The sequence below is a fragment of the Silene latifolia genome, chromosome 11 (assembly GCF_048544455.1).
Source record: "Silene latifolia isolate original U9 population chromosome 11, ASM4854445v1, whole genome shotgun sequence".
Taxonomy (NCBI): domain Eukaryota; kingdom Viridiplantae; phylum Streptophyta; class Magnoliopsida; order Caryophyllales; family Caryophyllaceae; genus Silene; species Silene latifolia.
This window is the reverse complement of record NC_133536.1, coordinates 143661699-143689084: the sequence shown is the minus strand read 5'-3', so window position 1 is coordinate 143689084 and position 27386 is coordinate 143661699. Positions and strand designations below refer to the sequence as shown.

The 27386-nt window shown below is 39.8% G+C and overlaps 2 protein-coding genes across 20 annotated transcripts; both read right to left on the bottom strand.

The window, feature by feature from the left end:
* Positions 1-19852: 19852 nt before the first annotated feature.
* Positions 19853-20996, bottom strand: LOC141614095 (uncharacterized). The gene is made up of 2 exons (XM_074432849.1): positions 20355-20996; positions 19853-20311 (listed from the first exon to the last, which is right to left on the bottom strand). Exons 1-2 carry the CDS (start codon positions 20994-20996, stop codon positions 19853-19855), a joined length of 1101 nt encoding a protein of 366 aa, XP_074288950.1.
* Positions 20997-22152: 1156 nt separating this feature from the next.
* Positions 22153-26173, bottom strand: LOC141611938 (uncharacterized). 19 transcript variants are annotated; one of them, XM_074430597.1, is made up of 6 exons: positions 25923-26173; positions 25521-25637; positions 24121-24159; positions 23151-23205; positions 22919-22984; positions 22153-22417 (listed from the first exon to the last, which is right to left on the bottom strand). In XM_074430597.1, exons 1-5 carry the CDS (start codon positions 26155-26157, stop codon positions 22981-22983), a joined length of 450 nt encoding a protein of 149 aa, XP_074286698.1. In that variant the 5' UTR covers positions 26158-26173; the 3' UTR covers positions 22153-22417; positions 22919-22980. The 19 variants fall into 19 exon arrangements, 1 of the variants encoding a protein (XP_074286698.1); XR_012528910.1 differs by having other exon boundaries at positions 23151-23716; positions 25521-26158; XR_012528918.1 differs by lacking the exon at positions 23151-23205 and adding an exon at positions 23667-23716 and having other exon boundaries at positions 25521-26155.
* Between the last annotated feature and the right edge of the window lie 1213 nt (positions 26174-27386).

The window sequence follows — 27386 nt, the reverse complement described above, 5'->3', positions numbered from 1 at the left end:
ACTCAGAGAGATCTTAACATGAGGTAGAGACGTTGGTTGGAGCTGGTTAACGACTACAAGGTTGAACTGCAGTATCATGAGGGTAAGGCAAACGTTGTTGCCGATGCTTTGAGTCGCAAAGTCTGCCATGCTATGAGATCGGTGATGGTGTTACCTGACGACTTGAGTCGAGAGTTCTAGAAGATGAGCCTTGAAGTAGTTCTTCCTGGTACTTTAGATTTGAGTGCGATGGTTGCTGAACCCGAGATTCTTCATGAGATCCGAGTTAAGCAAAGAGAGGATGAATACTTAGAAGGAGTTCGAGTCACTATAAGCGAAGGGCGCGCCAGAGACTTCGACGTTGGAACTAATGATGGTCTATGATTCCAAGGTCGTTGGTGTGTGCCTAGCTGTGAGGTCTTAAAATGTAAGATTCACAAGGAGGCTCATAGTACTCCCTATTCGGTTCATCATGGTGGTGATAAGTAGTATAAGGATCTGAAGCTACGTTTTTGGTGGCCGGGTATGAAGAAAGAGATCGCCAAGTTTGTGAGTCGTTGCCTGATCTGTCAGAAGGTCAAGTTAGAACATCATAGACCTGGTGGTCTACTGCAACCCTTGGATATTCCCACTTTTGAAATGGGATTCGATTTCGATGGACTTCGTTATGGGTTTGCCGAAGTCGCCGAGAGGAATGAATGCGATTTGGATCGTGGTTGATCGTTTGACTAAGGTTGCGCATTTCATTCCGATGAAGGAGACTTGGAGTCTTGAGGAACTAGCGAATGCTTATCAGTGTGAGATCATTCGTCTTCCTGGGGTTCCTAAGGATATCATCTCCGACCGTGATCCGAGGTTTTGTTCTTAGTTTTGGAGGAAGCTTCAGTTGGCTTTGGGTAGCGAGCTTAAGATGAGTACGGCTTTTCATGCGGCAACTGATGGTCAGACTGAGCGTACGATTCAGACGCTCGAGGATATGTTGCGAGCTTGTGCTTTGGAGTTCCAACTTAGTTGGGAGAAGAGTTTACCGCTTGTGGAGTTCTCCTACAATAACAGTTACCAAGCTAGTATTCAGATGGCTCCGTTCGAGGCACTTTATGGAAGAAAGTGTCGTAGTCCTTTGTGTTGGGACGATTCTAGTGAGGCTGTCGTTCTTGGTCTAAAGTTGGTTCAGGAATCGATTGAGCAAGTGAGGTTGATCCGTGAGAAGCTTAAGGCAGCCCAGGATCGACAGAAGACGTATGGAGACTTGCGGCGTAGGCCGATTGAGTTTGAAGTTGGCGATAAGGTTTTTCTTAAGGTTTCGCCGATGAAATGTGTTAAGAGATTTGGGCTTAAGGGCAAGCTTAGTCCTAAGTACATTGGACCGTATGAGGTGCTCGAGAGAGTTGGCGAGGTAGCCTATAGGTTGGTTTTACCTCCGAATCTGTCGAAGGTTCACGATGTTTTCCATGTGTCGCAGTTGCGTCGTTATCGCAGTGATCCTTCTCATGTTCTACAGGCCGATGTTATCGAGGTTGAGCCTAACCTGACTTATGAGGAACGTCCTGTTCATATTTTGGAACTTTAGGAGAAGAGGTTAAGGAATAAGGTTGTACCTTTGGTTCGGGTTCTGTGGAGGAGTCAGAAGTTTGAGCAAGAGACTTGGGAAACTGAAGCGTCTATGCGAGAGAAGCATCCATATCTTTTCTAGTGAGGTAGTTCTCTTATCAAGTTTCGAGGACGAAACTTCTTTTTAGAGGGTTGGATTGTAACACCCCTAATTTCCGTAATATAATTCTTAATTTTATTTTCCCATATTTTATATTTTATTTTCCGGAAAAATATCCGTCTATTGTCTTTTTAGCCCGTTGGGTTCGAAAACGGTGAAGACCCATTCTTTTCTTGGGTTTCACGTGTGGTTTAGTGTATATGGGTGAGTTTTGGGCCTAAGCTTGAAATTAACCCATGAGCTTCTCTATAAATAAGAAGGGAAACCAAACCCTTGCTTCTCTTTTCTCAAAACCCTAAACCTAATTTCTCTCCTCCTCCTTCCTCCTTTGTGCCGTGTGCCTCCACCCTTCCTAGGGTTTCGTGCCGCGTCTCTTTCCTCCTTCCTTCATCATCTTTCCTGCTTAGATCGATCCTAGTTCTGGGATTTATCTATCTTCTTCGTAAGTTTTATGTTTTCGCATAGTTTTATAGTTTTTATAGCTTATATATATATATATATATATATATATATATATATATATATATATATATATATATATGTAGTTAGTATATTTATTAGATTCGTTATCTTTGGCACGTGGATGATTTCAATAAAGGCGTGGAAACTACACCTGGAGAAGACATCTATATCGTGGAAGACGATCTCTAGGGTTTAATTGCTTAATAAGGTAACTAGGTGTTTCTCTTTTAATTGTATTTATGCCAATTGATGTAATTAATATGATTTAATGATTGTTTTACATGATTGGTACATGTTTGATTATTTGTTATCATGATTAAATATGTTTCGCTTGGTTGTATACGTTTTTATGCATTAATTACATGTCATATGTTGCTTATGCGTTAAATATGGGTGTCATGAGCGTAATTAGGGTTTACGAGTGAACCCTAATGGCGGCATGATAGGCGGCCAAGAGTGCTCTCCGAAGTTGTAGCTAAAGCTAGTATAACCTTAATGATGATTCAAGTGTTTTTTTTTTGGTGAAAATGTAAGCTTTTCATTCCAACCAACGAACAATTACAAAGTTTTTCCAACAGAATTAACGGGCATCCCCATAATTCAAACAACAATAAACAGAGTAGAATCTAATCATTACATCAAATCTCTATTACATAACCAATTCATATCTCACGGGAATCGAGGTCGCTTTGCTTTGCTCCCGATTCTACACTTCATGCTGTGCTTCAAATGTTGAACAATAAACTCTGGTGTCTTCACAACTCCCTGAACTCGAGCTTCATTTCGTACCTGCCAGATCAGATACATCAATCCTGCAACACTGGCAACAACCAACCTCCATTGCAATATTGATCTCCTTCTCATCCTCATACACTATTGCCAAGGTTTAGTGGATGGAATATCCAACCCCAGCCAGGTCTGCAGTAAAGAAAGAGCACTTGCACTGTAAGGGCACTGCCAGTAAAGATGATCCATAGTTTCACTGCCTAGTCCACATATACAGCAGCTCACATCATTGCAAATCCCTAACCTGCTGAGTCTGCTCATGGTCTGTAATCTATCATAAATAATAAGCCACATATGGAAGGAGTGTTTAGGCACAATGTGCCTGTGCCATAACAGCTTACTCCAGGGAACCTTAGGATTAGCTCCTGCTAGCCATGTATATCCAGCATCAGGGGTGTAGGCACTATCACTGCCCAACCATTTGCTATCAGTGTAAGCATTTAGAAAAAGATCCTTGATTTTGCAGATTCTTCTCCATGCCCAACTAGAATTAATTAAAGGCTGATAAGAAACCCAATCCATGCCTTTCATATACACATGGTCAACCCACTTGATCCAAAGATGATCAGATTTCGTGGCCATCCACCAAACATATTTGCCAATCAATGCATTATTCCAGAGCTCACACTTCCTTAGCCCCAATCCACCAACCTCCCTTGGCTGACAAATAGTGTCCCAAGCCACCAAAGGTGTCCTAGTATAGTTATTTGTCCCATTCCAGAGGTAATTCCTAAAAATACCCTCAATTTTAACCAGGACATATTTTGGAAGCACAAAGATAGAAGCCCAGTACTGGTGCAAGGAGAGGAGAGGAGAACAGCCTGCACCATAACTAGCCTGCCAGCATAAGATAACTTTCTTGAGCCAAAACTCTTAATTCTACTAACAATTTTCTCCACCAGAACATTACACTCCATCTTCCCTAGCCTCTTGGAGCAGATAGGTATCCCCAAATATCTGAATGGTAAAGTACCCTTAGAGCATTGTGTTAGTTGCAAAATCTAAGCAACTATCTCCTTGGGCACACCATTAAAGTAAATATTGGATTTGGTAGGGTTCATTTGAAGGCCACTTGCTTCAGAGAAGGTTTGGAAATATCTAAGTAAAAGAGTGACTGATTGGACATCCCCCTGCTAAAAATTAGCAGATCATCTGCAAACATTAGATGATTCAGGCCAATTCTTTTGCATAAAGGGTGGAAGTGGAAATCACATTTATCAGCAACCACTTTTAGTATCCTACTAAGATACTCCATACAAAGAGTGAAAATCAAGGGAGAAAAAGGGTCTCCCTGTCTTAACCCTCTCTTTCCTTGAAAAAATCCAGTGGTCTGCCCATTAAAATTGATGGAAAAGGAAGGGGTAGTGATGCATTCCATGATCCACTGTTTCATGAGCCCAGGAAATTTCAAGGCACTCAACATCTGATCAACAAAGCTCCACTCAATTGTATCATAAGCCTTCCTAAGGTCTATTTTAATCATACACCTAGGAGAGACAGATTTCCTTCCATAAAGCCTCACAAGATCCTGACAAATCAACATATTCTCAACTATTTGCCTACCCTTAACAAAAGCCCCTTGAGTAGGACTCACAATTGAAGGTAAAACCTCACTAATTCTAGCACAAAGAGCTTTAGAAATACACTTGTAAATGACATTACAACAAGCTATAGGTCTAAACTCAAGGACACTTTTTGGGATATCAGTCTTTGGGATAAGGGTGAGAGTTGTAGCATTCAATTGTTTAAGTAATTTGCCAGTATGGAAAAAATCCATAATAGCTAAGGTAATATCCTCACCAATAATACTCCAAGCATCCTTGAAAAATTTGCTGGAATATCCATCAGGTCCAGGAGTCTTCTCATTAGGAATACTCCAAACAATACCCTTAATCTCCTCCTTCGTGACCCCTTTCAGTAGCACCTGAGCTAGTTCATCAGTAACCACTTGGCCTCCATACTGCACAGTAGGGATCTGAACCTTTGCAGTGCAACCATTCACCCCCAGCAGGTTCTTATAGTAGTCAATGAAGGCAGCTTGAATCTCCTCCCCTTTGGTTAAAACATTGCCAGAAACATCAATAATTTGTAGCACTTTGTTCCTAGAATTCCTCCCCTAAATCCTACTATGGAAATAGGCAGAATTTTCATCCCCCTCCATAACCCAATCAGCTTTAGCTTTTTGAGCTAGAAAACTGTGTCTAGCATTAGCGAACAACTGATAAGATTTGGCAGCTTCCAATTCAGCATCCATAAGCTCTTTATTTCCAGGATCCAACACCAATTGTTTTTGAAGATCTATCATCAGAGCATAAGCAACCTCAGCACTGTTTTCCACATTTGAGAACAGAGACTGATTCAAACCTTTAAGCTCCTTTTTTAGTAATTTCAGCTTCCTTACTACCTTAAACATCTTAACCCCTTGAATTTGGGTCTCCCAACAATTATGAACAATCTGTTGAAATTCAGGAGCAGTGCTCCACATATTAAAGTATTTGAAAGGAGCTTTCCCCCTCTGTCTGTCCATAGCAGTATCAATGACACAAGGATTATGGTCAAAGTTACCCTCAGGCAGAAAATTGGCAATAGAGTCAGGGAATAAGAGCAACCAGTCGTCATTGATAAAGCACCTATCCAGTTTACTATAGACTCTAGTGGTACTCTCATGTTTATTATTCTAGGTAAAGTAGGCCCCCCTAGAACACATCTCCATAAGACCACAAACCTCTACACACTCATTAAAATCTTTTGTCTCAGCTACAGTGACTTCACTTCCCAATCTCTCATTAGGATTCAAAACACTATTAAAATCACCACACACCAACCAAGCACACCTGATATTACTAGCAAGCTGCTTCAAATTATTCCATAGAGGGATCCTCTCTTCTATTCTATTAAAAGCATAAATTATGGTAATGAAAAAAGTTTTATTGGAACTAAGCTCATTCACATAAACATGAATAAACTGTTGATCATAGGAGACACTGAGAATTTGGAAAATCCTAGGGTTCCAGATTATCCACACTCTCCCTCCCTTATGGTAACTACTATTAGTTGTAATACTCCACCCATTACAAACATTACTAGCAATTTTATTAAGAGACTGAGGTTTTACCTTAGTCTCAAGGAGGCCAAACAACCCAACAGCTTGATGATGTAAAAACCACTTAACATCCTTCTGCTTGTTTGGACTATTTAACCCCCTAACGTTCCAAAATCCTAGATTAACCATTATCAAGGGATTTGGAGGAACTAATACCCCTTCCTCCCAGTTTAGCAGCTGTGTGAATAGATTTGTTCAGGCCTTCCAAGAAAGACCTGCTCCTTTCCACCAATGTCATGGATTGATCACTCCCCATATTCTTCAGAGTTCTGGTAATAATACGAGCAGGAGTAAAATCAATGTTCCTTCTGACCCCACCTATGACCACAGGTGTGTCCTTCACAGGTGGTATCAGGACAGCAGGAGTTTGAGGTGGTGGAGTTCTTTTCTGACCCTGAAGTTTCTTTGGGACAGATGGGATGGGATGAACAACAGGAGCAGTGGTCTTAGGTCTCCACTCTTTCCTAGGCATCCTGCCCTCCTTCCTCCTGCAAACCTTAGCAGTATGTCCATATCCTTTACACGAAGTGCATAGAACAGGCTTCCACTCATATTCCACCAACACCTTAATCTCCTGACCTTTCCTATCCAAAAACCTAATCTCAGAGGGAAAATGTTGATTTAGTTCTACCTCAATTAAGGCACGCGCATATCCTAAACGTGTCTTATCTTTGGTAGCTCCATCTAGGTGGAGAAATTTCCCAACCAACCCATATAACTTCATCAAACATGCTTCCCCCCAAAACTTGAGGTCCAGACCCACTAGACGAATCCAAGTGGGTACAGCTTTCACCCCTTCCTTCGACATTCGCACATTAGGATCCCAAGGCTTAAGGATAACCGGTTTGTTGTCAAAAAGATAATGTCCCTTTGCCAACACCAAGTTCCTACACTCCATCGTCTCAAAATGCACTACAAACATGCCATTAGGAAGAAAGGAGATTTTATCCACCTTATGATTAACCCACACCCGCTTTATGAATCCATTCAGTACTTCCCAAGGAGGGTTAGCACCAAGGATGAACCCATAAACCGTCGTGGACCAATATTCAATCTCCTGAAGAACAACCTCATCACATAATTGCAATAACGGAGTTGAAATAGGAGAAGCCTGCTTACCAAAACCCTTCTTCTTGCTCCCCACGCTTTGCCACTCTTCCTCCGATTCCTCCAAAATTGAACCTAGATTAAGCCCAGAAACTCTACTAGAACTTGCTTCATTCGTAACATCAGTAACAATAAGAGACTCCATTAAAGGTTGATCATTAATAGAATTATCCTGATTTTTATTTAAATTTTTTTGAAATTATTTTTAGGGTTTATCGATTTTTTTGCTCGAGCCATGAAACTCAGATTATAAAATCGCTTATTTCTCTAGATTTTTTCTCTCTCATCTCTCTCGTCATCAGAACAGATATTGAATTATGTTATGATTCAAGTGTTATAGCTGAAGTTAGTACAACTTTGGGCTGTTACTCAAGTTATGGGTTGTTCGAGGTATAACCTTGGAAATATGAATTCAAGGTTATAGCTGGACCTACTATAACATTGAAGTGCGAGTCAAGGTTATAGTTGTAACTAATGTAACCCAGGGATTATGGCTCAAGGTTATGGTTTACGCTAGTATAACTTTGAGTTTCGTGTCAAGGTTATGGTTGAGGTTACTATAACTTCAAAGGTATTGTGGAAGTTATAGTCGAGGTTAGTATAGCCTCACATCTAAAGTTCATTTTATGGTTAAGGTTACTATAACATTGATCATTAGTAATTGCTTCATATGTAGAGTCATATCCAGTTGTAGTATAACATTATGTTAGCTTAAGTCTTTGGTTACTCTATTCATATGATAAGTAGTACAGTCAGTTACACTATTCTACGAGTTGAGTCGTGATGTTTGTTCATGCATTGTTGGTAATGTCAGTTATACTGTGTACTTGTGATTTGGGTTGGTTGTATAGATGACGATAGTATCAGTTATATACTATCGGAATGAACAAACTCTACCCTTCTGGGATTCTTAAGGTCTATGGTCGGGGGGGGGGGGGGTAGCATAGGCAGTTCGTTATACGGTCTGTTCCCCGAGTGTCGTTCGGTGTAGCAGAGGAAGTTCGTTATATGCACTGTGTTTCACCAAGAGGTCTGGCCAGGTCTTATGCATGTATGCAGTGGTTATACGCTACACATAGTGTGGATGCATTTCGTTATACGGTCCACAGTGGATGCAGTTCGTTATACGGTCCATACCGACTATAGAGGAAGTTCGTTATACGCTCCATGTCTAGAGGCAGTTCATTATACGCTCTAGTGGTTAGAGACAGTTCGTTATACGCTCTAACGGTGTTCATTCTATACAATGTGTTTGTTGTTAGGGTAGTTTGTTATACGCTCTAGTAGTTGGAGGCAGTTCGTTATACGCTCTATTAGTCAGAGGCAATTCGTTATACGCTCTGAGGGTTGATCGGTTTGATTATGGTTACGCCGAGTTTGATTATCCTAAGTTTCTAATTGGTGTCATAACATGGGTTGTTGTCATGTGTCGTCTCATGTGGTTTAATTTTTGGAATTATTAATTAGGTAGTTATCCTAATATGTTCTTGTTTGATGGTATGTTGATGATGAGTCTTCATGAATATAGATGGTCTCACATGTTTACTAATTGTGCATTTCAATTGTTAATAATTATTTATTATATTCAATTGTTGTAAACATGACTGGGAGAGCATCTAATTACTCCCGACTGATTGTCGACCCCCCCCCCCCCCCTTTCTCGGGTTGTTCAGATGTTTGCTGTTTCGATGATGCTTGCTTGGGAATGTGCGAGGCGAGCTTAATAATAAATAGGAGTTTGCTTTTAAGTTTTAAGAACCCTTTGAATGATGTATTAGCTGTTTTGGTTTTAGTAGCGAACCGGATTGGTCAGGTGTTTCCGCCACCTTGACCCCTTTTATCAGTATCGTACTCTGATATTTACTTTATATAAGTTTTTTCGTTGTTTTATAATCCGGGTTTTTACAAGGGATATAGATTTCAGTGTGGAGCTGAAACCAGGGACGGGACCAATCTCTAAGGCATCGTACCGCATGGGTCCTAAGGAGTTGGAGGAGCTGAAAAAACAGCTGGATGATTTGATAGATAAAGGATACATTAGACCTAGTGTATCGCCGTGGGGAGCACCAGTTCTGTTTGTGAAAAAGAAAGATGGGAGTTTGACGTTGTGCATCGACTACAGAGAGCTGAATAGGGTTACAGTGAAGAATAAGTATCCTTTGCCAAGGATAGATGATCTGTTTGACTAGTTGAATGGGGCAACAGTCTTTTCCAAGATTAACTTGAGGTCAGGTTACCATCAAGTGAGGATTCGAAATGAGGACATACCAAAGACAACTTTTACATCAAGGTATGGTCACTATGAGTACGTGGTGATGTCGTTTGGGTTGTCTAATGCACTGACAGTGTTTATGGATTTGATGAACCGGGTCTTCAGTCAGTTTTTGAATCGGTTTGTGGTGGTGTTCATAAATGATATCTTAGTTTACTCCAAGACTAAGGAGGAGCATAAGGAGCACTTGAGGTTGGTGTTATAGACTTTGCGTGACAATCAGCTGTATGCAAAGTTGTTTAAGTGTGAATTCTGGCTCGAGGAAGTTGCCTTTCTGGGGCATATGATTTCCAATGATGGTGTAGTTGTGGATCCAACAAAGATAGAGGCAGTGTCTAAGTGGGAATCACCAAAGAATGTGGCAGATATCATGAGTTTCTTGGGTTTGGCAGGGTACTACCATCGGTTCGTGAAAGACTTTTTAAAGATCGCGAGACCTATGACAGCGTTGATGAGGAAAGAGAACAGGTTTCATTGGGACGAAAGTTGTTAGACAACGTTCCAATTATTAAAGGAGCGTTTGACCACAGCTTCAGTCTTAGCTTTGCCTGAAGGATGTGAGAACTTTGAGGCATATACATATGCTTCAAAGAATGGGTTAGGATGTGTGTTGACGATGCAGAATGGGAAATTAATTACCTATGCTTCTAGGCAATTGAAGCCTTATGAGAAGAACTATCCGACACATGATCTAGAGTTGGGTGCAGTTGTGTTTAGTCTCAAAATTTTGAGGCACTATCTTTATGGAACGACCGTTAAGGTGTTTTCAGATCACAAGAGTCTCAAGTATATATTTACTCAAAAGGAGCTGGACATGAGACAGAGGAGATGGATGGAGCTGATAGGAGATTATGACATGGATATCATATACCATGAAGGGAAAGTGAATGTGGTTGCTGATGCGTTGAGCAGGAAGAGTGTGCATTCTTTATGCACAGCTATGTCTTTCATGAGGTTGAGAGACGAGGTGGGGAAGATGGGGATACACGTGATACAAAAAGGGGATGCTAAAGGGGACTTGACGATGGAGCCAGATCTTTATGGTGACATTCGCAGGAAGCAGGCTTTGGATCCTAAGATTGAGGAGTGGAGAGCTGGAACAGAGAAAGGGACAGTGCCTAAATTTTCTATTCATACAGATGGGAGTGTTCGGTTTGATGGGAGATGGTGTGTTTCTAGTGATGAGGAGTTGAAAAATGTAGTCATGACAAAGGCTCATTATGCACCGTATTAAGTACATCCAGGCGGTGACAAATTATATAAAGATTTGAAGAAGACTTTCTGGTGGCCTGAGATGAAGAGGGAAACAGCTGAGTTTGTGGCTCGATGTTTGACATGTCAGAGAGTTAAGGGACAGCAACGACGACGACAGATTAAGATTCAGTCTCTTGAGGTACTTGAGTGGAAATGATAATCTATCTCTATGGAGTTTATAGTGGGTTTACCGAGGAGCCAGCAGGGTAACACCATGATATGGGTGATAGTTGACCATTTGACTAAGTCAGCTCACTTTATTCCTATGAAAGACACATGGAGTAAGGTTCAGCTAGCTCTGGGTTATAGGAAGCATGTGGTTCGGTTACATGGTGTGCCTAAGGATATAGTGTCGGATCGAGATACGAGATTCATATCACGGTTTTGGCAAGAGTTGCAGGATTTGATGGGAACGACCTTGAAGATGAGTACTGCTTTTCATCCTGCGACAAATGGGTAGACAGAGAGAACTATCAAGACCTTGGAGGATATGTTACGAGCTTGTGTGATGGAGTTTGGTGGTTGGTGGGAGGATAAGTTGGATCTGATTGAGTTTTCATATAACAACAGCTACCATACGAGTATTGGGATGGCACCGCTTGAGGCTTTGTATGGGAGGAAGTGTAGGAATCCGATTTGCTGGGATGATAGCGCTAAGGCAGTGGTTTTAGGACCACAGATAGTATAGAAGATGATAGAACAGGTTAAGGTGATTAGGCAAAAGATGAAAGCGGCCCAGCATCGACAAAAGAGTTATGCAGACCTACATCGCCGTGACATAGATTTTCAGGTTGGGGATAGGGTTCTTCTGAAAGTATCTCCTAGGCGTGGGGTAATGAGGTTTGGTAATAAAGGGAAGATGAGCCAGAAATTCATCGGACCATATGATTTTTTGGATCATGTGGGAGAGGTTGCTTACCGGTTAGCGTTACCACCAGCTTTGGATCGGGTGCATAATGTGTTTCATGTGTCTCAGTTACGGAAGTATGTGAGCGATCCTTCCTATGTGCTAGAGGTAGAGAACATAGAGTTGGATGAGTCCTTGTCTTATCTTGAGGTGCCAAAGAGATTCTTGATCGCAAGGTTCGGAAAACTAGGTCCGGGGAAACAGTGTTTCTTACGGTCTTATGGTCTAATAATGACGTTGAGGAAGCTACTTGGGAGGCGGAAGAGGCTATGAGGGAATGATATCCGTCTCTTTTTGATCTGGTATGTGTGGTTACGGGGACGTAACCATGTTTCTTTTAGGGGGGTAGGAGATGATCGCATAAGGTTTTGGGTGTGGTTTTATGTTAGTCTTTGCATAATTAATAGTTGTTTTGAGTTGTTTTGAGTTGGTTTGAGTTGTGGTTGGGAGTTTTGTTTCGAGTTTTTGGTTTTGTCTTAAGTTTTTAGTTGCGTTGTTGTGTCGTGGTTTAGTTAGTATGTTTTGTTTTTGAGTATGGGTTGCACTTCGGGGATGAAGATCTTTTTAAGGAGGGAAGACTGTAATACTACGGTTTTCTATGCTTATGGATACTCTATCGAGTAGGGCTTACTCTGTCGAGTAAGTGAGTTTGGTTACGAAACATTACACTGTCTGATGGGTACTCGATCGAGTAAGTGTGGGACTCGATCGAGTAAGGGTCACTCGATCGAGTAAGTGACTTACTCGATCGAGTAAGTCGGTTCTGCGGATTGTTTTAGCCGGGTTTTGGTAACAACGCGAGATTAATATTTAAAGTATTCCGTCAGTTCCTTTATCACTTTTATCTTTTCTAAAAATTGTCAAGATAAAAAGCAAGTTACGTTATTTTCATCTTCGCGTTGCTCTCAAATCCCAAAGGCTAGGATCGTCGGATCATCATGTTCTTTACGCCGTTGATTTCGTCGTGTCGAGGGTAAGATCCTTGTATAGTTTTTATACCTTTTCGTTGATTTTGTTTAAAACCCTAATTGGGTATGTTTGGGGATTTTGGGAGTATGATGTATGTTTATGACGATCTGGTAAGATAGTGATTGTATGGTTATATGATTATAGGAGGTGGTTTCGTAGAGGAGCGATTTTGAGTAGCTGCTTTGTGACGATCTGGTGATTTGCTTATTTCCAGGTAGGGTTTCCCTACTCAGTTATTGATTACATAGATGGTGATGGTTGTGTTTATTGTTGATCTTTATCGTATTGGTATTGTGTTGGTGTTGTTGTTGTATAATTGGTTGTGTAATTGTCTGTGGTTCGCAAGCCGTGTCCTCGGCTGAGCGGAGTCACTTGCGGGAGTGGCTTCTTGCCTTTGATTTGCCCTCCGTGGAACCCGCCACATAAGGGGATTTGCACATTAAGGAACATGGGTTATCGCTCGGAATAGATAAGCGGGGATTTGGTGGATACGGTTGCGTCCCCCACTAGCGGCGTGGAATATCTATTGCAATGGGTATTCTGGCAGGACTACACACTTTAGTGTGTTGTCAGGGATGTGGAGTTGAGACGAAGTTTGGGTAATTTGTGTGTTGTATCTTTTGTATTGTGTTTTGTGTAATCAGTAACTGACCCCGTTTAAATGTTTTGAAAACTATGGTGATCCATTTAGGGATGGTGAGCAGTTATTGAGCAGGTATGAGATGGCTTGCACGAGGGATAGCTAGGATGGAGTCATCACTTGTCATTAGAGTCTTCTGCTGTTTCATGAACTTCGATTTTTTTTCAGTTGGCTTGGTTTTGGAACATTTGTATTTACTTTACAGTTTTGGTTTTGGAATTGTAATCACTTAAACTCTTTTACTTATTTAAGTATGTTTCTTAATGGTCTATTTGATATACATTGCCTTGGGTGACCGAGATGGTAGCATTTCCATACATTAGGTGGTCTTGGTAAGGCACCTTGGTGTATGGGGGTGTTACAAAGTGGTATCAGAGCGACGATTTTGGAACCTGTAACTAATTAACCCAATGAATCTAGGAAGTCAAAATAAAATGAACCCGGGTAGGAGTTGTTAGGAGCTAATGCAAAGGCTTGGGAGACGTCCTAAAGTCGCGATCTCGCCCTACAACTTTGAACCGATCACTATGGGGTGTCATGGGATCGCTATGTGTTTATTTAAGTTATAATGCATATATATATTGAATGATGTGTTGTATGAATCGGTGGATAAATGAATGTGGAAAATGGAGAATGTGGTGGCGAAACGTAAGTAGTTTGTATGATAATATGTTGTTATGAATAATGAATTGCATGATGTTGATTTATAACGTGGTTTTAAAGAAACATGTGAATAGGATGTTGCGTTGTTGTATATATGTATATATATATAGTTGTTGTGAAAAGTAGTTAAGTTGAGCATGCGGGTAGCTAACGAGTCAGCATGACTCGATCGAGTGGGGTGGTACTCGATCGAGTAGGTTGGGCTCGATCGAGTGAGTTGGACTCAGTCGAGTGGGGTATATGACGTTTTTGAACAATCGCTGCTAGTTTGGGGCACTCGATCGAGTAAGTTGGGAACTCGATCGAGCGAGGGCTACTCGATCGAGTAAGTGAGGGACTCGATCGAGTGGGTTATGTGATGCTTTCTGGGCAGGTTCTGGAGTTGAGGTACTCGATCGAGTAAGTGGGCAACTCGTTCGAGTGACCTCAACTCGATCGAGTGGGTTGAGTTGCTCGGTCGAGTGGGGTCTGCACAAGTTATATACGTGTTTAGTTGTGGGATGTGTGTTTACGTTTACCTCTTTTCTTATATTGCTTGAAGATGCCGCCAAAGAGATCCGCTTTGTATGCTAGAGTTGAGTTGATGAGTATAGATGTGGTTGCTAAGATGCTTGAGCATCAAGACGCGCTTACTGAGGCCTTAAAGAAGTTTGGGAAGGACAAAGAGGCCGGGGTAGACTTTGCTAAAATGAGCATTAACATAGCTCGTTTCAACCCAAAGGATTATATGGGTACATGTGCGCCAATTTTTCTCGACAATTGGCATAGGAGCTGACTTCCGTTGCCACACATACAAGTCCAAAGCACTCTCCCTTACCTTGTCCCACCACTCTCCCGCAGCATCTCTCAAGATATACTCAAAAGGAACAGCTCCTTTTGAGTATATCTTTACTCAAAAGGAGCTGAACATGAGACAGAGGAGATGGATGGAGCTAATAGAAGATTATGACATGGATATCATATACCATGAAGGGAAAGTGAATGTGGTTGCTGATGTGTTGAGCAGGAAAAGTGTGCATTCTCTATGCACAACTATGTCTTTAATGAGGTTGAGAGACGAGGTGGGGAAGATGGGGATACACGTGATACAAAAAGGGGATGCTAGAGGGGACTTGACGATGGAGCCAGATCTTTATGGTGACATTCGCAGGAAGCAGGCTTTGGATCCTAAGATTGAGGAGTGGAGAGCTGGAGTAGAGAAAGGGACAGTGTCTCAATTTTCTATTCATATAGATGGGAGTGTTCGGTTTGATGGGAGATGGTGTGTTTCTAGTGATGAGGAGTTGAAAAATTTAGCCATGACAGAGGCTCATTACGCACCGTATTAAGTACATCCAGGCGGTGACAAATTATATAAAGATTTGAAGAAGACTTTCTGGTGGCCTGGGATGAAGAGGGAAACAGCTGAGTTTGTGGCTCGATGTTTGACATGTCAGAGAGTTAAGGGACAGCAACGACGACCACAGAGTAAGATTCAGTCTCTTGAGGTACTTGAGTGGAAATGAGAATCTATCTCTATGGACTTTATAGTGGGTTTACCGAGGAGCCAGCAGGGTAACACCATGATATGGGTGATAGTTGACCATTTGACTAAGTCAGCTCACTTTATTCCTATGAAAGACACATGGAGTAAAGTTCAGCTAGCTCTGGGTTATAGGAAGCATGTGGTTCGGTTACATGGTGTGCCTAAGGATATAGTGTTGGATCGAGATGCGAGATTCATATCACGGTTTTGGCAAGAGTTGCAGGATCTGATGGGAACTACCTTGAAGATGAGTACTGCTTTTCATCCTGCGACAGATGGGCAGACAGAGAGAACTATCAAGACCTTGGAGAATATGTTACGAGCTTGTGTGATGGAGTTTGGTGGTTGCTGGGAGGATAAGTTGGATTTGATTGAGTTTTCATATAACAACAGCTACCATACGAGTATTGGGATGGTACCGTTTGAGGCTTTGTATGGGAGGAAGTGTAGGAGTCCGATTTGCTGGGATGATAGCACTGAGGCAGTGGTTTTAGGACCACAGATAGTACAGAAGATGATAGAACAGGTTAAGGTGATTAGGCAAAAGATGAAAGCGGCCCAGCATCGACAAAAGAGTTATGCAGACCTACATCGCCGTGAGATAGAGTTTCAGGTTGGGGATAAGGTTCTTCTGAAAGTATCTCATATGCGTGGGGTTATGAGGTTTGGTGAGAAAGGGAAGCTGAGCCAGAAATTCATCGGACCATATGAGATTTTGGATCGTGTGGGAGAGGTTGCTTACCGGTTAGCGTTACCACCAGCTTTTGATCGGGTGCATAATGTGTTTCATCTGTCTCAGTTACGGAAGTATGTGAGCGATCCTTCCCATGTGCTAGAGGTAGAGAACATAGAGTTGGATGAGTCCTTGTCTTATCTTGAGGTGCCATAACAGATTCTTGATCGCAAGGTTGGGAAAACTAGGTCCGGGGAAAAAGTGTTGCTTAAGGTCTTATGGTCTAATCATGAGGTTGAGGAAGCTACTTGGGAGGCGGAAGAGGCTATGAGGGAACGATATCCGTCTCTTTTTGACCAGTTATGTTTGGTTACGGGGACGTAACCATGTTTCTTTTAGGGGGGTAGAAGATGATCGCATAAGGTTTTGGGTGTGGTTTTATGTTAGTCTTTGCATAGTTAGTAGTTTTTTTTTTGTCAGTTTGAGTTGTGGTTGGGAGTTTTTTTTTAGAATTTTTTTGTTTTGTTTTGAGTTTTTAGTTGCGTTGTTGTGTCGTGGTTGAGTTAGTTTGTTTTGTTTTTGAGTATGGGTTGAAATTCGGAGACGAAGTTCTTTTTAATGAGGGAAGCCTGTAATACTACGGTTTTCTATGCTTATGGGTACTCTATCGAGTGGGGCTTACTCTGTCAAGTAAGTGAGTTTGGTTATGAAACAGTACACTGTCCGATGGGTACTCGATCAAGTAAGTGTGGCACTCGATCGAGTAAGGGTCACTCAACCGAGTAAGTGACTTACTCGATCGAGTAAGTCGGTTCTGCGGATTATTTTAGTTGAGTTTTGTTAACAATGCGAGATTAATATTTAAAGTATTCTATCATTTCCTTTATCACTTTTATCTTTTCTAAACACTCTCAAGAGAAAAAGCAAGTTACGTTACTTTCATTTTCGCGTTGCTATCAAATCCCAAAGGCTGGGGTCGTCGGATCGTCGTGTTCTTTACGCCGTTGAGTTCGTCGTGTCGAGGGTAAGATCCTTGTATAGTTTTTATACCTTTTGGTTCTTTTGTTTAAAACCCTAATTGGGTATGTTTGGGGATTTTGGGAGTATGATGTACGTTAGATAGTGATAGTATGGTTATGTGATTATAGGAGGTGGTTTCGTAGAGGAACGATTTTGAGTAGCTGCTTTGTGACGATTTGGTGATTTGCTTATTTCCAGGTAGGGTTTCCCTAGTCGGTTATTGATTATATAGATGTTGGTGATGGTTTTGTTTATTGTTGATCTTTATCGTATTGGTATTGTGTTGGTGTTGTTGTTGTATAGTTAGTTATGTAATTGTCTGTGGTTCGTGAGGCATGTCCTCGGCTGAGTGGAGTCACTTACGGGAGTGGCTTCACGCCCTTGATTCGTTCTCTGTGGAACCCGCCATAAGAGGGGATGTGCACATTAAGGAACATGGGTTATCGCTCGGAATAGATGAGCGGGGATTTGGTGGGTACGACTGCGGTCCTTCACTGGCGGCATGAAATATCTGTTGCGATGGGTATTCTGGCAGGACTACACACTTTAGTGTGTAGTCAGGTGTGTGGAGTTGTGACGGAGTTTGGGTAATTTGTGTGTTGTATCTTATGTATTGTGTTTTGTGTAATCAGTAATTGACCTCGTTTGAATGTTTTGAAAACTGTGGTGATCCATTCGGGGTTGGTGAGCAGGTATAAGATGGCTTGCACGAGGGATAGCTGGGATAGAGTCATCACTTGTCATTAGAGTTTTCCGCTGTGTCATGAACTTAAATTTCTTTTCAGTTGGCTTGGTTTTTGAACATTTGTATTTACTTTACAGTTTTGGTTTTGGAATTGTAATCACTTAAACACTTTTACTTATTTAAGTATGTTTCTTAATGGTCTATTTGATATACATTGCCTCGGGTGACCGAGATGGTAGCATTTCCATGCATTAGGTGGTCTTGGTAAGGCACCTTGGTGTATGGGGGTGTTACAATGTATGCTTCTCAAAACTTGAACACTAAATGTGAACCTGATAATGCCTAAGAGCTGGCCTGCTGTTCTTTCCATCCCATTGAATAAACGAGTATTACGTTTATTCCATACATAGTAGCAGACTGCGGCAATGCAACTTCGCAGCCATCCACTTTTCCAATGTCTGTAATGCTTCCAGTTCTGACTCTATTTGAGTATAGTTAAACAGTCATGCCCCTGATATTCTATACCCAACCATTAAAGTATTTCCTCCTGTATTATTCTCGCATAGGAGCAGCTAAAAAAATAAATGGTTATGTGTCTCAGCATCAACTTTACAGAGGATACACATGTTGATGATATAAATTCCTCTAGTTGCAAGCTTATCCATAGTGGCAAGCTGCTGTTGGAGAGCAAGTGAGAAGATAATACCATGACTTGGCAGAATGTATTTATGTTTTAGTACTGACGCCCAAGGCCATGATTGAGAGAGAGCTCGAAACCAGTTATAAGCATTGCTAATGCTGAAAGTATTTCCATGGGACCAGGAAGTGAGAAGAGAAGTAGCTGCAGACAAAGATCCTGATCTTTGTATCATTTCATTCCTTACAGTTAGGATGCTTCTGAAACTCTCTGAATGCTGGCTTTTACTTTGCAGTTCCCAAATGGAAATGTTAGGGAAAAGGTAGGCCTTATTCCATGAATACCATAATCTAGTTTGCTGCTTTATTAGGACCCATATCCATTTTGCAAGGACTGCTTTATTCCAGGAAAGAAAATCCTTTATATTCAGCCCTCCTTCATTCCATGGAGAGCATATACTCTTCCAGCTTTTAAAAGCCGTCTTTCTATGCCCTTCCTCAATATTCCAAAAGAAATCTTTTCACATCTTTTTAATGTTTTTGATTATATTTTTAGGCAACATGACATTTGCACACCAGAAATTAGTAAGTCCAAAAAGTACTGAGTTCAGTAATTGAGCTTTTCCAGCATAAGAAAGTATTTGGACGACCAATGCTGCAAGTGAGTGTCGTTCTTGTTAATCAGTGTTCCATATGTATCAGCTTGAATCCTTGCTTTATTTAGGGGAAGGCCGAGGTATCTAAAGGGAAAGCACCCCTCAAAGAACCCTTTATTCAGCAGAATTTGAGCTTTAACATCAGTAGTTACCCCACCAAAAAAGATATCAGTTTTGTGAGTGTTTGCATACAACCCAGACCAGCTTGAGAATTGTGTCAGCACCTGAGTAACAGCTGCCACTGAGGGAACATCCCCTCTTGTGAATATCATCAAATCATCCGCAAATATGAGATGAGTAAGGCCAATCTTAGTGCACTTAGGATGGTAAGAAACATTATCCTAAAAGCAAATTCTCCTTAAGAATCTTGATAGAATTTCCATACTTATGACAAAAAGATAGGGCGACAGTGGATCTCCTTGTCTTAAGCCACTCTCACCCTTAAAGAACCCTTGTACATAACCATTTATCATAAGGGAAAACCAGGAACTTGTGATGCAACCCATAATCCAATCTATAATCTGCTTTGGGAACTTAAGTGCTGAAAGCATGCTCTGAACAAATCCCCATTAGAGGGAATCAAAAGCCTTTCGTATGTCAACCTTTATTAGACATCTGGGAGTTAGATATTTTCTTCCATATCCTTTCACTAGAGCCTGGGACATCATAATATTTTCCAGAATATTTCTGCCCTTAATGAAAGCAGTTTGCTCAACACCAATGATTTTTGGCAAAATATCCTGCATTCTATTAGAGAGAAGCTTGGTGATTGTTTTATAAAAGGTTGTACAACAAGAAATTGGCCTAAAATCCATAACACTTGTAGAGATTTTTTTTCTTAGGGATGAGAGCAATGAGGGTTGCATTAGCTTGCTTATTGAGCCTACCATTTCTGAAGTAAGCTTGAACAGCTTTACAAAAATCAGGGCCAACCAAATCCCAAGAGGCTTTGAAAAATTCAGATGAGAATCCATCTGAACCAAGACTCTTATCTGGTCCAATTCTAAACACTGCATTCTTAATTTCAGCAGCTTCAAAAGGCCTCAGAAGTACTAGTGAGTCAGCATCTTTCACACATGGACTTTGTTGAATGTATTGATCATCAATAGGTGATATAGCTAATGAGGAGCCTAACAAACTCTTATAATAATCAACAAAACTAGATGCTACATCATCCAGGCCAGCTCTTCCCAGACCATCCTTATCTTTTATTTGCCCTAAAATTTGCTGCTGCTTTCTTTCATGGATTCTTGCAAAGAAATACTTGGAAGAAGAATCATTGCAAGAGATATGATCAATTTTTTGCTTTTTGTCTTAAGATGTTCTCCTCAGCTTTCCTGAGAGCTATGTAATTATGAAGAAGATCCTTCTCCTTATCATATAGTTCAGGGGAATGAACATTCTGCTGAATTTTCATTTGACAATCAAAGAGGTTTTCCTTACAAAGTTTTATCCATTGAGAGATTTTTGAGAAATTCTCTTTGTGCATTTGAGCTAGCTTCTTCTTTACATTTTTAAGCCGTGCAAAGAGTTTATAAATATGACATCTAGTAAAAGGCTCTAACCAGGATTCTTTCACCAAGGAGTGATAATCTGGATGATTCACCCAACAGTTGAGAAAACTGAACCTGGCACCATGGTATTTGTCTGCAAAAACAGTGACAAGAACTGGAGAATGATCAGAAACCCCAGAAGGAAGGAAATTAGCTGAGGTAGCAGGAAATTTATTAATCCAAGCTGTGTTTGCAAGAGCTCTATTATGTTTTGACCAAACTAAGGTGCTTATATCCTGCTTATTTTTCCATGTCAGTTCACAACCAGAACCATTAACATCATCAACTCCACAGTTAAGCAACCAGGAGTTGAAATATAAAATATCAGAAAGAGTTGGTGGAGTAGACCTAACTCTTTCACTAACATCCCTGACTACATTGAAATCCCCAAGCATGATCCAAGCATCCACTGACTAACTAATGCTGATCAGCTGAGACTCGAGAGCATCCCTAATTCTAGCATTATTGCTAGCATAAACTACTGTCATTGATGTGGTTCATGATTACACACATTTAGTCCCCTAATTGAACCTAATTTTGCATACTAATATAGCATTTCATAGCCATTTTATCCGTCAATTGCTTCCTATTTGCTTTCCTAGTGCATTTCACACGTCTTGTAGGAATAAAGATAATGGGGCGGATTTCCCGTCTCTCGCGCATATTCAGAAGCTTGTTGATGATCTTGGATGGACTAGTATGAAGAGGAGGCAATAATGATGACCAAGAATGATAGGAATAAGAGTATATGAAGGAATCATAGGCGTAAAAGCAAGGGAAGAAGGTCTGCTCCTCAACCCGCTCGAGTCGAAGGCAACCCGCTCGAGTCGAACACAACTCACTCGAGTTGATGCCCAGAACTGCCTCCCACGCATCCCCTTTGAAACGTGTAAGGCTCTATTCGAAACTTAAGCTTATTTCCTAATCTACCCTTGCGTAAACCTAATGTTGTACCCACTATATATACTCCATTTGTAATAATCAAGGGATTAAATTATCTTAGATTAGATTAAGCTCTCATTAGGAGTAGATTAGAATAGATTAATCTTAAGTCATTCCACAAATTGCAATTTAATCTTTCTTCAATTATTGTTCAAGATTTCTTATTGGGTAATTGAAAATTAATGGGTTATTATTTGGAGAATTGACAACTCTTCATGAATCAATCAAGTTCTCATCTATTATTCTTTCCTTTCCATTTGTTCATTTTAAGATTGGTAAAATTTTCTACACTCTTTACTTAATTATTGCATATTGTTTCACTCTTCCATCATGTTTATACTTGTTAAGATGATTGCACTAGTACAAAAATATTTATTTGCGGCTCCAAAAAAGGGGTCTTTTGCGGCGTTTTTGATGTAGCAGCAAATAAGGGGGCCGCATATAGCAAAGTTATTTTCTGCGTTTCAAAAACGCCGCAAATAAATACCTATTTGAGGCGTTTTTTTGAAAAAAATGCATCAAATAAGAGTTTTATTTGCGGCGTTTTTTTAAAAAAAAAAAACGCAGCAAGTAGCAAAAAAAAAAATTTTTTTTTTTTAAATACAATAATAAAACAAAACGAATTTAATTTAACTCTCAAATATATTCTTCCATAATACAATCTTAAATGATTTTAGTAAATATTCTAAATTCATACACCAAATAGAAATAAAACACATACATGATTCCAAAAATAATACAAATGCAATCTAAAACTTAAAGAATTTAACTAAATTAACTAAATATTCTAAGACGCCTAGCCGCAACACCATCTCAGCCAACCACAAGCCTAGCAGCATCTCCATCTCAAACGACCACACGCCTACTAGTAATTCTGCATTCAACACACAAATAATGGAAAATAAGCTGTGGCATATTGGTCGTGCTTGTCAACTGCGAAAACAATGGTCACACAAAAAATACTTGCATAATGAGCACAAAAAAATGGGAAACTCAATTGCTTAAAATTCAGAAAAAGCTTACTTGTTTGGTGGCAACGAGTTGACATCTTTTATCTGTATCTATTGTTCTATTTCTTACTTCCCAATTCTAAGGGAGCAGGTCTAAGACAAATTAATGCATCCAAACATACCTCTAACCAAATTCACATCTTTGGTGAACAGACCACTCTTAATCACATAAGTGGTTTTCTTCAAAATAGTCTTATCCCATAGGCAACTCATACTTTGATATGTATCTAAGCCAGCAAACTTTAATCCATCATGAATTTAGGCAACCAACAATGCAGCTAAACATTCATTTACATATGGGACTCACCTAATCTTTCACGAGCAACTGGGTTTTACAAATGACACAAGCACTAAATGGGCCTCACCTGGTCAACCCCAGCAACAAGAAACCTTCCTGATTTACCAATTGCCAAAGAGTTCACATATCCTACCTGTATGAGCAGAAAATGGAGCAGAACTAAAATCAGCAATAAGGACTTGCAAAGCTTTAAATGAATATAAACACCTTTGAGATGGTTTTAGATGTGAGACCAAACTATTAACTACAAATATAAATGGAGAATCCATCAATGTTTCAGTAAACTTGTAAAACCTCACATGTGAGACTGCCTCATACAATATTCACCAGCAAAAGAAACACGGAGCAGCGGAACTGTCATCACAATTGGCATACAAAATTGTGAAGTGCAGACATTTAATGAGAAAATTATGAGAGAAAATATTTTACAGCATGCATTGTTATTGTGTGGGATGGTGTCACTAATAAAAACCCCTAAAGGCTAAAAGCCAAAAGTCTAGTAAAAAATCTTCATAGGTGATAAATAGGCAATGTCTGACATTACCAATAAGGACATGCAACAGTAACTTAAAGAGTTTAAATACAGTTGCATGATCACAATGAACTTATATGAGATTGTGTTACATGCGAGACCAACCAACTTACCTTATTATGAGATGATGAATATATACTGACTTGAGTTACTCTCACATTTGAAACAATCTCATACAAGACTACATTATAATAAATAGCTCAAGAAATCCAAACTCACAACAGGAACGCCAAACAAGGGCCGAATCCCCCTGGCCTGCTCACAACAGGAACGCCAAACTCACCTTTTCTGCAATTGCAATTACAGCTCGAGACAAATATTTGTCGGCAATCTCTGAAAGGAATATGATAAGGGAGGCTCATAGAATGGTTAACTTCGGAACAAGCATGACGTAAAGAGTGGCATGTCAAAAATGCACAACATGTTTGTAGTTAAAACAGTAGTTGAAAACATAATTTTCTGCAATACTTTGTGACACTAAAGATAAAGATACACAAGATTCAGTAGCATCACAAATTTCACAAAAGTCTACAAGTTAATAGAATCTAATGCGGCTGTTAAACTGCTTCGTTTTCCAGCCAGCTGCTATGCATTTGTTATGTAAAAAAGCGAAGACATAATTTAGCAGCTTGCTGGTATATGGAAGTATGGAACAGAGTCATAATTAGGCAGCTGATTGCAATAAAAACAATTAAAAAAATAGAAGTTCAGAAGGCAGAGAAAAATATCTGTCATACATCTGATGTCTTTGTTCTTTCTCTGCCACAATTGAGTTCCTGAAAAATGGCCATCATAAGTTCAAAAGGCAGAGAAAAGGAAAGCTGACTACGGGATTACAATTAATCAGTAAGTTCAAAATCTAACCCTAAATTAGTTAACAATTACAATAGGTAAGCTAACATTGAAGCACTTTCTGTGGAATTTCTTAGAGGCATTACTTACCATGTAATCTGGCCCGATGTTGAAAAGTTCAACTTAATTTAACCATGTAGATAAATAGAGTCGACAACGAGCAAAAATTCATGTAGGGATATAATGATGTAGGCTGAGAAACCTTTATCCCTTTGCCTTTCCAAAATATTCAACACATCAGTTATAAATAAGCGCATAAGTAATTTTTTTTATATTGAAACCTCACTTGGCATTTACAATATCAGAAATAAATACGAAGATTAAAGAGTTATACCTAGCGAATAGTGACAACATTGATAATCAAGATAGCAAATACATTTTACCTCTTAAGAGGATATAGCTAAGGTTATCATCAGGAGTTAACTAGACACAAGTCACAGTAGTAGCGTCAGCAGGAAACGAATCCTTAAGGCCCTTTGAAATTCATAACAAATTTGGTGTGTCCATTTATCTGATAGCCATTTTGCTTCAGCAGAAAAATGAGAGGCAAAGACACATTATTTTCTATAGAAATCTCTTTTTGCTTCAGCAAAAAAATGGAAAGGGCGTACATTTAATGAAAAATAGAAATCTTTCTTCGCTTGAAAGTTGAAACCGGTCGTCTGTGTAGAAAAACAACACATTTGCATAGATAACTAATCCAATACGATTCATACCCCTCTTAGTAAGAATGTAAGATAAATTACAAATGTTTAAAAAAGAACATACCAAGAGTGAAATTTGTATTATAGATTAAGAAAAGAGTACAATAAAGATAATGATACACTGACAAGACGAAAGAGTGCAAGGAGAGGGCAAATTTTGGTCAAGGAAGTAATGCAGTTGGTGGTAGAGCTAGATTTGGACATAATGTAAAGCTTTGTCTTATACTCGTGCTCGTTAACACCAACGACAAGCATATGAGCATCATTGCTAGGCGAACACCCATCTCGAACTCGGTATAAATTATGAAATAAACCTCAGCTGGGGTTGGTTAAATGATCAAAAATCAAAGATGAGTAATGTTCGGAAATAAGAATATGATTAAACAAGCTTAATTTCTAGTAAATAACAATTAGCTTGTATAAAAATAAATGGTGAATTCGATCTGAATAAAAAGCCCCAATTTCAATTATCTGTAAACCCTAACTAAGTAAGATGAAATTACTCAATTGAAATAATACAGAGTACTTATAATATAGAAAAGAGAATAAGGAGGCAGAGAGGAGACGAGTAAAACAACAACCTGAATACCGTGGGCATGGTGCTACTTGTGCTGGGACGTCCGGATTGTGAGAGATGAAGGCGTAGGCGAGATCGAGCCATAAACAATTCTGAGCAGTGGACGGGGGAGACGCAACGACTGTGGAAGAGGATTGGTGTTAGTTGTGTGCGCACAACGACGGTGGGAGAGGAGTAGCGGATGTACAGTGGCCATGGAATACGCCCTTTCCACCCTTTTACTTAAATCGAATCAAACATCCATCAACCCTAATCCTCCAAATCAATGAATCAAAAAACACAAACCCAAAAAACAATAGCAACAGAAGATAGAGAAAGATGACAATACAAACTCAAAGATCAAAACTTTCAATATAAATAACATAATAAGATTACCCGAATTGAGGAACAAATTTAGGGTACAAACCCGAGGAGGAAAGATAGGAAAACGATGGTGCGCGGAAGTACAGTGGCCAGTTGTGGTGCGTAGTGGAAGGTGGTGGCTGTCCACCTTTGTCGACACGGTGGATTGAGAGGGTGTGAGATAGTGAGAGATGGGAGAGACTAGAGAGAGTGAGGAAATAATAAAGGGATTTGGGGTTGGGAATATTGACGGGATGACTTATGAGTGATGATGAATAGGGGGGGTTAGTATTTTTCATTTATTTATTTAATATTGTTTTTTGCTGCGTTTTTGATAAAAACACATCATATACTTCTATTTGCGGCGCTCAATGGCCTAAACGCCTCAAATAACATTCTGTGTTTTAAAAAAAATTTAAAATTCAGTTCTTATTTGCTGCGTTTAGAAAAAAAAGCCTCAAATGAAGAGCCGTAAATTAATGGTTTTCTACTAATGTTGACACCATTGTTAACATGTTTTCCATGATAATGAGTGAGTAGTTTCCTAACTGGGGATTAGGGGAGCAATCATGGGATAAGTCTATACTTAATGAGATCATATGAATGCTTGCTTATTGTATTTCCAACTTATGCACATGTTATGTTTGATGAAATGCTTGATTGACAACCTAGCATGTTTCTCTTATCCTTTCAACAAGACTTGTAAGACATAAACCAACTCAAGACTTGTTAGACCATGCATATAGTTGAATAGGAAGAATTAAGTCGATTGTAGGTGTTGTAAAGTCGTGACCGACTCGGCTCCGGGACCTAAACCTTTCTAGGACTCATTTATGTTATGTCACCATGAATAGGGAAAACCAAGTCGACTTGTAGGTGTTGTAAAGTCTTGATCGACTTGGCTCTGAGACTTAAGTTTTCCTAGGAATTGTAAGATATACACTAACTCGATTCCAACAATAATAATTGCTTGCATCTATGTGACTCATTTATGCTATTTCACCATGATCCCCCTATGATCCCATGATTCCCTAGTGTTGTTAATCATTTGTTCACATCCTTATTTTTATTGCTTGTTTTATCTTTCATTGTTATTTATTGCTTTCATTAGTTTAAAATCATAAACCCAAACCAATTGTGACAACCCTTAGTGCAACTACAATTACATTTAACAATTTGAGTACCCCTGTCCTTTGGGTTCGACTCCTACATGCTTGCTATGTTAGTAGTTGGGTATAAATGTGTTTGATGGCGGACAACGACACGTTCATCAAAATGGCGCCGTTGCCGGGGACGGTGTTGTGTATTTTAATCTTTCATTTGTCTAGTTTTAGTTGTGATTCTTCTTTATGGATCTTGGTTCTTTGAGAATTTTATTTCTTGTACTTGCCTTATTTTATATGTTCAACATGTCTATTTTCACTTTTTGGCAATTTTAAAATGAGTCATTTGATAAGTATATTGCAAGATTTGAAGATTATATGACTTATGCTTGGCATCATGGTTTTACTCTTTCAAATTATGAAGC